Source organism: Acanthopagrus latus, chromosome 17 (assembly GCF_904848185.1).
Source record: "Acanthopagrus latus isolate v.2019 chromosome 17, fAcaLat1.1, whole genome shotgun sequence".
Lineage (NCBI taxonomy): Eukaryota > Metazoa > Chordata > Actinopteri > Spariformes > Sparidae > Acanthopagrus > Acanthopagrus latus.
In genome coordinates, this window is record NC_051055.1 from 20,730,347 (window position 1) to 20,740,312 (window position 9,966).

Genomic DNA, 9,966 nt, shown 5'->3' on the forward strand with positions numbered 1-9,966 from the left:
CATGAAGGATTCGGAAACACACTGGCTTGATGGAAATGACAGTTGTGACATCTATTCTTGCAGTTCTTAATAGCCCAACTAGTGGACTGTCACTGTGTGTATATATATATATGTGTGTGTGTGTGTGTGTCTATACACACACACACACACACACACACACACACACACACACACACACACACACACACACACACACACTCAGAGCACTTGTCACATCAGAACCATCAACAAGCAGGAGTCAGTTGCCTTTGACCAGAAACAGGATCAGTGTATTTGACGTGTGTTTATCTTTTATTGGTTTAAAAATGTTTCTTTTGCTTTAGATTAATTCTATGTTGCTTTGTATTATTTTTGTTCTCTCTGCTGAGTCGAGACATGTATAAAATCTGAATATAAATTGTTGGGAAATAAAACGACTGCCCTGTACTGTCTCATTAATGTCACTGTCACTTCTTTTATTAAATGCACTTCAAAGTGCATCTCTGGAGGGTGCACAGCTAAATGTTAACTCGCAGAAGGGGGCTACCCGTTAGGAGGTCAAGCCATTAATTAGGGCATGTCCCCAAAGAGACTAATGTATTATAGAGCCGAGGCTTCCCCTGTGCGCAACCAGCATGGCTACACACACATCCACACACACACACACACCAAGTGCATTCATATTTCATACCAGTATGTTTTGCCCAGAGCTTCTATCTCAATGTTAAAATTGCCTGTTGAAATTGCCTGCCACCCTCTCTTGTACCTCAATCACGCAGTCAAAATTGCCTTCATCATGCTGGCCCTGTCCATCTCTCCCTCTTTTGATTCAGTTTTCCTCCAAGTTCTCCGCTCCTCATCCTGCTTGACGTTAATGGCGGCGATTAGCTGACCAGTAGCAATAGTGAGCGGGAAGTAGACGGGGAAATTATGCTCCTGTTTCGATTAACCCCCGCATCTTCCTCCAGCCTCCTCCCTCCCTCCAAACATCTCTCTCACCTCTATAAATAGTGGTGTTAATTTCAGTCAGTGTGATTGAGCTTGATTAGATCAGTTTTTGCCAGACTGGAGCTGTGAATTCTAACAGCTGTACTCTTGAAAGTGTTTGTTAGTGAGAAGAGGGGTTAGCTGGCGTACTGTGTAATGTGAAGAGAAAGCAGAAGGTGAGCCGGGCGCGTTTATCCTACGTGTGAGCATGTGAGCGATGACTGGAGTTCACACCTAACTTCTGCATTTGTTGTTTGTCCACAGCGGTTTACAGATTGCTGCAGCATCTGCTGGTTTGCGCCTCATAACTAGACGGTCATTAAAACTTCCGAGTGGAACAAAGCCAATCAATTACCCTGATTGATCAGTAAAATGCCCAGAGGAGATGGAAACCCTAGCTGTGCAGCAGACTGGGGGAGAATCTCAATACACTCGGGTGGCATTTCTCCACCGGCGCCCGCCTTGATTTTTATTGACATTTGTTTGAAAAACTGTACACAGAGGAGATTCTTGCTTAGCATCCTGTTAATCTTTCTGAAGCGAGAGGAATCCATATGAGGTGAGGAGATAAGGAGAGGGCTTCACACACAACCAGCAGCCTTATTCTTCCCTTTCAGCTGCTCCTCACTGGTAAAAAACACATGATTGGCACATGCAGGACTTTTTTTGATGCCAAGCCCGAGGTTCAAAATCAATGCAAGGCGGCGGACTGAATGTTCACTTCAGGGAGAGAAAAGATTAGGGTACGGGGGGGTAGCTATTAAAATGCACCGTGTAAGCTTTGTCATTCCTATAAAGCGCTGCACATCGCACAAGCTCCCAGGGGAATTCATTCAACATGCGCAGAAATAAACAGATAGACACACACACACACACCAAGCTAAAACGCCAGTGTTGAGTTTTTTATTTAATTTCCATGGTACAGAAAGACCACATTTCTACAGGAATTTGCTACTAAAAATCACAAGACTGGGTATCTGGAGGATTGCACGAGCCACGCATGATGCCACCAGCACTATGTCTGTAGTGGAAATGTGTGTAAGTTGGGGGTCATGTCTCTAAGACGCTTAGAAAAGTTGCCAAACACATACTGACATTTGGCTTTGAGAGATTCTGTAAGCTATCACTCACTGTTAGATAAAATAGACATTTATAAATAATAGATTTGAAGCAACTCTCACAGGTTTTTCTTACTGTATACATGCAGACTGATTGTAGAGACAGAAATGATGCTCCTTGATGTACTACTTTCCTTTGGTGCACCCAAGACAGCTGATATATGATGATATGAAGGGAGATGATGGAGGTTTTGTTTTCCAGATTGAGATACTTTGCTGTCAGGTGGAAAAAGATTCCTTGTCGTGGTAACATGAGTCCTTTGATCGCGCGTATAGTTCACAGATGCTCATTTCCATGTTGACATAAATCTGTCTTTGCTCTGCACCATCCGAAACCTTTGGGAATCATTGATTTTAAACAGGAGTGCCTCCTCTATCCGTCCCCGCTCTGAATATTTTATTTTATCTCCGCGGCTGGAAGAACTCTATGCTTAACACACCTCAACACAGTCCAGCAGAAACAAAGGCTGCTCGTAGAGGCACGACAAAGAGGTGAACGTAAGCCAGATAATTAAGAGAACAAATCATGAGGAAAAAACGAAACAAAACAGACTCCTCTACACATTGCAGAGGAGAAAAAAAAAAGCCACACTATTTGCATTTCAGACGCCCAAAGCGGGGAATAAACAGCAGTTTTTGGAGCGTGACATGTTAAACACATTGCCTGTTGGCTAAAGCCGTGCCAAACAGCTTTGTAAAATACCCCGCTCGGTGTTTGGAGATGCTGAGAATGGCTTTTTAACCATTTGCAAACCAGATACGAGCATGACAAAGAGACCGCTGGATTAGAATGAACAGTGAGCAGCTTCCCGTGTTGCTGTGGAAGCACAGGTAGGGCATTTCAGGGGTAATGGGATGTTACACGGCTGTTAAACTCCTTGTTTGTGAGTTAGTCAAGGCAGGTCGAGACGCAGAGCTGTTGGGTAGCTTGGCACAGCTTGGGGCCATACAGGGGATGGAAAACAGAGGGAGCGGGTTACAGTGACGCAGAGCCACATAAAAGAAATTTACACCGAGCACAGAGGAAGGACGGAAGGAAGGAGGGAGCAGCGGGGAGATGAGTTTGGGTGTTTGTCAGACCTCAGGGGAGCCGAGGAGTTTCGCGATGGCTGGATACCTGGGATCCCTGAATTCATTTCACAGTTTCAGAGAAAATAAAGCGGTGCTGCGGGCACACCCTCTGGTCATGTTGATGTTGCTCCTCAGGCCCCCGAAGAAATGTTTACCATGTGGAAACAGTCATCTCAGAGGTTCACAACTGGGATCCTGACACAGCAAGAGACACAGAGAAGAAGAGTGAGACTGAGAGAAGGGGGGGGTGGGGGTGGGGGGGGGGGGTTTGTTTTGGGAAGCTTGATGATGGGAGGAAGGACAGAGAAGGAGAAGAGAAGTGGAGCAGAGAGGCCTGAAGCTGGAAAAGTGGCGGTACGCGCAAACGGAAAGCAGCATCACAGGGGACTGAGAGGGAAGAGAAGGAGGAAGAGGAGGAAGGTGGAGGAAAAGCTGATGGGAGGGAGGAAGTGAGCGGGAGCACAGGAGTACAGCACTATAATTATCCTGATTGAGATTAACTTTAAATACCCTCAAATAAAAGCATCATTTCGTGGACGGCGGCGGCTGGGCGCCTTTTCACAGGCCCACGATGACTCATCTGGAGAGGGAGTTTAAAACACTGATACATCTTACAGCCGCAGCAACACTCGGGCCCTGAATGCTCCACAGAGAATAGCACCGAGGTCCAATTATACTCCATGTACATCATCACAATGCACGTTAAAGGGGAAACACAAGGCTGCTTCACAGACTCACACTGACGTACACGCAAAGAATCAAACTTGACTCCAGAGGTGCGAGGCGACTCGCAGACACACACACGCACTCCGAGGGCACGGAGTTGGCGAGGCGACTCATTACCTCTCCCTGTCGGTGAAGGAGGAGGAGGTGCTGTGCAACGTCTGCCGGCTGTCCTCCGAAGCGAGGGAGCGAGGGAGCGCGAGGGAGAGCGGGGGAGCCACGCCACGGGAAAGCGGGGGCGGATGCTGGGAACAGCTGCGATCGTAACTGGGAGAGAGGGATAGTGGCACAGATAGAGGAGAGGGTGGGAGGGGGGACAAGAGAGAGAGAGAGAGAGAGGGGCGAAAAGAATAGATGACGATGGAGAGCGAAGAAAAAGAGGAGATGGACCAGAGGAAAGAGAAAAGATGTGGGAATAGAAGAAGATGGGAATTGAAGATAAAAGAGCCAAAGAAGAAGGGGGACAGGAATAGAAACAGAGATGAAAGGAGACAAAGACAGTTGAAGTGAAAGAAAGGTGAGAGAGGGAGAGGCAGAGAACAGGGAGTGATGGAGGGAGGGGTTGAAATGAAGGGAGATGGATGGACAGATGAGGGGAGAAAAGGCAGAATGAGGAGAAACAACAGGGGCGGGGGGGGGGGAGAGAGGCAGAGAAACAAAGTCAGAGAGCATCAGGAGCAGGCGAGCCATTTAGCATCAGCGAACACATTACACTGCCACTGTGAGAGAGAATTAGTGCACTCATCGGACTCATTAAAACGCTGTCAGGGGGGAGAGGGAGGCAGAGCGAGAAATGGGGAAGGAGACAGGCACCGGGGGAGGGAGTCGGGGTGGGGGAGAGAGGTGGGAAGGATGCAACAAGGCGAGGGAGCGGACAGAGGGGTGACGCCATTACTTCAGGAGGGATGGCGGGTTAAGGTGACGACACGGCGGAGGAGTCACAGGTTCAGGCTCTTAAGAATACTTAGTGGCACAACAAAGCTGTTCTCACGGCCATAAAAGCCATCCTGGAGCCCCGGCAACACCTGTCCTCTCCTCACCGACTCCTCTCTCTCCGGGTGCGCACACACACACACACGGTGACACACACACACACAAAACACCGTCACGCTTGACTACATTAGCCACACTGACGATTTCAGGGCCGGGAGAATCACTGAGCACATATGCCTCTCTTCTATAATCATAATGAACTGGATGCTGGCCAATTTCCACTATAGGCTATCATTTCGGTCCATCTGTACCCCCCCCCCGTTCATTCCGCGGCACATTCTCCATCTAACACATGGCGTTATTTACACATTTATGACACCGAGGCACGAGCCAGTCTATAGAGAGGGGCTGCTGCCATGTCTCCAGTCCCGACTCCCTGCGAATCCCACTTTTGTAAGGCCACTTCTGATGGGTTTTCCTCCACAGCGGGGGTCGGCGAAGTAAGTTCCCCCAAACAAGAGCCAAGGCCAGACTCAGGAACGGAGAGAAAAGGGTTTATCGTGTATCAGCTCACAGCAAGCTGGAGGATTATCTGTGGATCTGCAGCCGGACTGGCGGTGCTGGGAGAGATAGGAGACTGGCGAGGGAGATAAGGGGAGCACCAGCTGTGCAAAGACAGGCAGCCTTAGAGCCAGGCAACGGCGATAACTCGAAGTAAGAAACTGAAAGAAGAAGAGGGGGAGAGCACAGGTATTCAGAGGGAAGAAAAATCCCTGGGAGGCGAAGGGGATGGAGGCCCAGGTGGGAGGGGGGGGGGGGGGTAATGTAAGAGTGTGGGAGCATAACTGAGATTAAAAGAGTATGAAAAGGGGAGAACAAATTGCACGGATCCGGGCGATGGAATTAAAAATGATACAACAGGAATGTGGGAAAGATGAGCAGATAGGGGAATTACATAAAGGAGGAGGAGGAGAGTAAAAGTATAAATGAGTGAGAGAAAGAAGTGAAAAGTGAGATGCAGAGAGGGAGAGAGAGAGAGAGAGAGAGAGAGAGAGGAAGGGGTTTGTGTCCCAGTGGTCAAATAAACTAGGTGTTATTGGATTGATCAGCAAAGCGTGGAAGTACCCCACTACATCACGTAGATGGCTCCCCGTTCTCGGCTAATGGCCAAGTGTGCAGCTAACACGTCCTGCAAGGCCTGAAACATGTACAGACCCTCACTCTGTGTTTACATGCAGCGACTTGTTTAATGGCCGCCGGGCTGCTAAAGCACACTGACACCAGCAGAGCCCTGTTTTCCTACCCCCCCACCCCCCCCCCCCCCCAACCCACCGGTCCCATCGGTTACAGGGAATGTTTAATTATTGGGCACTCAATGACACATCTGCGCCAACTGTGACTTTTAGGAACAGAAGTGTTGTTAATAAAAGTCATTAGTAAGCAATTACTCCGCAGCTTTCGCTTTGAAAGGGGGATGGCACAGGCGCGTTACGTAATCGAGGACAACGAGGACACGGACAAGACGGAGTGATCAGCGTGCACGTGCAGAACACATCTGCAGCTGTCAAGGTCTTATTTTCACTAAAACCTACACATCTGGCCTCTTTGTGAGGCCCAATCTGTACACTCTCATCTTGACCCATCAGTGGCCACGGTCACAGGAAGAAAGGCCCCCCACATGACAAGGCATTTTAAAAAAAAACATCAACTTCTTGTGTAACGTATGCCGACTTTATGGGAAGGCGCTAATGATACTGACTTTCTCATAGACAGCATTTCACGACGTCTATAAAGTTCCTCCCGGCTCGACAACTCACACAATTGAGTGATTCTGTAATGGAGTCTGGCAAATCCCTTCTTTTTTCATCTTCTTGTGTGTAGCTGTGGCTGCTCTGACCTAAAGTACACTGGTGTTCAAGTCTGCCATCTGCTGAAGCGCAAAATGTTCTCAAAATGTTGTTTTTTGTTGTTGATAACGCTAAGACACAAGTTATCCTGGCCACTGAAATTAATACAAAAAAATAGGAACGCCGTGTGCCATTTACAATGATGTCATCATACAGACTGACCCCTCAGCACCCCCATCTGTGACTCACATCCAGCATCTCTGTCAGTGGGTTAAAAGGGGGCAAGTCTTGTATTTCCAGCTGAAAATATCAAATTCTAGACCCTTTTAGCCCCATTTTTTAAAATCACTGTGTACTCCAATGTCTTTACAATTACGGAAAGCCCTACATAGTTTTACGTAAGTGATTCCATACGTATATCCACAGATTATGAGCAGGTCAACAAAAATGTGATTACAAACATTCTGTGCAGCAGAAACATGTGGTCAATCCTTGAGCGTGTTAATGATCCCCCTGTCTTAGACGTGTCTTACAATTTATCCACTTTAGTTGGAAACTTTCTAAACCTCGATACACCCCCTGATTCAAATGAGGTGCACGTTGTTCTAAAGAAAAATCAATTTTGTCAGAGTAAATGTAATGCAGGAATCTGCAAGACCGTTTCGAATCAAGCATCTCATTTAACCCTCTTAGTCTCCAAGTGTCCAATTTAGAAAATTCAAATTTGAGGCATATTGCAGGAGGCGTCTCGTAATAAATCTCACGCTGGGCTGCATCATCACAGCTCTCACTATAAAGAACCCTCAGGTCCTTTAATCAGGAGGACCAGTAGTGGCCTCCTGCTGTGAGACAGGTGTCTCAGCTCAGGCAGGGAAAAGTTTGCTGATCGTTCACTGGAGTTCATCGAAGAAGCTTGCCCCCCTTTTCTTCTTTTTTTTCTTTTTCTTTCTTTCTTTTTTTTTTTTTTACATTCACACACAAGATGTCAGAGGAGAGAGCTCACGTTTCCTACCAGAGTTTGGCTGTGATGACGACCGCCGTCAGGATGAGCAGGGAGGAGATGGTCACGGTGACGTAGAACTGAGGGTCCACTGTAACACACACACACACACACACACACACACACACACACACACACACACACACACACACACACACACACACATTTACTAATCTCACAGCTTGTCTAATTGTATCCAGAACAACAGAGGAAAATGAGTGAAGCCAGCTGAGATGTGAAATTGGATGCGGCCTCCAACTACAACACTAATCCGATGACGTCTTCTCTGTATCTTGCAATTTGACAGCGGCCAATTCCTCCCTGAGAGTGATGAGAACTTTATTAGGCATCCCCCGCCACAGACACAGCCGGCTGCACACAGCACAGTGTCAGCTGCTGACAGCTCATTCCCTGGGCGACGTGTGTGTGTGTGTGTACGTGTGTGTGTGTGTTCACGGGGGCTGTAGCTCGTGGCCACCTTTACTTTCCGAAAAAAAAAAAGAAAAAGAAAAAAAAAATCCTCATTGTGCATCTCCCGGCGCCCACCTTCCTCAGGCTCCGTCTCCTCCGCCTCCGTCCCTCCGTCCTCCACCCCCTCCCGGTCCCTGGACTCCAGCGGTGGCTCCTCTCGGGGCTGCGCGCTCGCGTCAGGATAATAAGGCCAGTCCTCGGAGGCGGCGGTGCTGGCCTCCTGCTGGCTCCCATGCTGGCGCAGGGGGTCGTTCTCCTGGCTGGAGAGGAAGTGGTAGGTCTCGTCCTCCACGGGCTGCGTGGGACCCCAGTCCACCGCCCACAGAGGGGTGGGTGTGACCTGGGCCGTGACGGACAGCTGGACCGACAGGGCGTCCACCTGCTCCTCGCCCTCGTCACGGTTACAGGTGGAGAGCTGCGCCACCAGACCAACCAGGAAGAGGGGAACGAGGCAGCGGAGGGCGGTCAGTCGTGCGACAGGAGAGATGGAGCTGGAGGAGAGGTGGAGGGGAAAAGCATGAGAGGAGGTGGAGTGACAGAGAAGTTATCTGAGAAAATGTATTGTCTGCTGGCGCCCCGCGCGACCCCATCAGCTCAGACATTGATTCCCATGCCAGCCATCACTCAGAATGACATTTCATGCATCTTGCACGCCACGCATCCCTCCTTCACCTCAGACACTATCCATCTTACCATCTCTCCATCGCTTCGCTGTGTTCACTGAGACTCCGCTCCTCCGATCATCTCTCTCTGGAAGACAGGACAGAGGGGCAAGAGAGAGAGCGAGAGAGAGAAGAAGAAGAAGAAAAAGAAAAAGAGAGGGAGAGAGCAAGAAGGAGGAGGGTCCGGCTTTTTCTCTCTTCTATTAGCATGTAAACACAGACAGCAGCAGTGCCAACTCTGTCACTTTTTAAAAAGAAAAAAAAAAATCACACTCTCCCCTGGGCTTTATAATTTAACGCTCAATTACGCGCCACATGCCCATACAGTAAACACATACACAGGCAGGAGCGCACACTCACTGTCCGTCCGTCTGTCTGTCTGTCTGTCTGTCCGTCACACACATTTACAGTGCACACACCTGGGCACAGCACATTAATCATCATTAGAGGCGTCATGCACGGAGCCAGGACTCTATATGGCACTTTGCGCGCAGACCGGTAACTTCCTATGCGCGCTGCTGCTGCCGCCGCCGCCGCCGCCGCTGCTGCTGCTGCCGCTTAAATGCCACAGAAATGTCACTCCGAGAGACACACGAGCAAACCGAGGAGACGGACACAGACACACCGACACATATCAGTTATGATGCCTACCTCTGGCAGTGGAGAGAGGGAATGAGAGAGGGAGGCAGAGAGAAAAGGGGGAGATACAGAGTGAGAGGAGGGGAGAAAAAAAGCATCGGTTGCCGTGGCGACGGAGACATGTAGAGTCTGCTGGAGTAAGAGAGGGGAGAGAGAGGGAGGGAGAGAGAGAGAGAGAGGGAGAGAGAGAGAGGGAGGGAGAGAGAGAGGGAGGGAGGGAGAGAGAGAGAGAGAGAGAGGGAGGGCAAGAGACAGTAGGAAAGAGATTTAAATGCTAATTATGTGTTTTTTTTTCTAAAACGGGTTCAATTAAATGGACGCAAAGGAAAAGAAATGAATTTGACGAGGCAAACAGAAATGATACTGAGGACGACATTAATAAGCTCGTTTTAGAGGCAGAGAAAAAAATAACTCTTCAATTATATTTACAAAAACAGCAAGGACACCCCAGAGAGAGAGAGAGAGAGAGACACACACAGCAAAGAGGAAGGAGAGGGGGGGAGGAAGAAAGGGAGGATGGGAGGGGAATAAAGATG

The 9,966-nt window shown here is 48.8% G+C and overlaps 1 protein-coding gene across 4 annotated transcripts; it reads right to left on the reverse strand.

Annotated features, from left to right (window-relative positions):
- Positions 1-1,847: 1,847 nt before the first annotated feature.
- LOC119006384 (PILR alpha associated neural protein) lies at positions 1,848-9,947 on the reverse strand. Of its 4 annotated transcripts, none has more exons than XM_037075074.1 (6): positions 9,443-9,947; positions 8,823-8,879; positions 8,205-8,620; positions 7,671-7,749; positions 3,999-4,145; positions 1,848-3,350 (listed from the first exon to the last, which is right to left on the reverse strand). In XM_037075074.1, exons 2-6 carry the CDS (start codon positions 8,831-8,833, stop codon positions 3,329-3,331), a joined length of 675 nt encoding a protein of 224 aa, XP_036930969.1. In that variant the 5' UTR covers positions 8,834-8,879; positions 9,443-9,947; the 3' UTR covers positions 1,848-3,328. The 4 variants fall into 4 exon arrangements, with proteins under 4 accessions (XP_036930969.1, XP_036930968.1, XP_036930967.1 ...); XM_037075073.1 differs by having other exon boundaries at positions 9,152-9,548; XM_037075072.1 differs by having other exon boundaries at positions 9,211-9,546.
- Between the last annotated feature and the right edge of the window lie 19 nt (positions 9,948-9,966).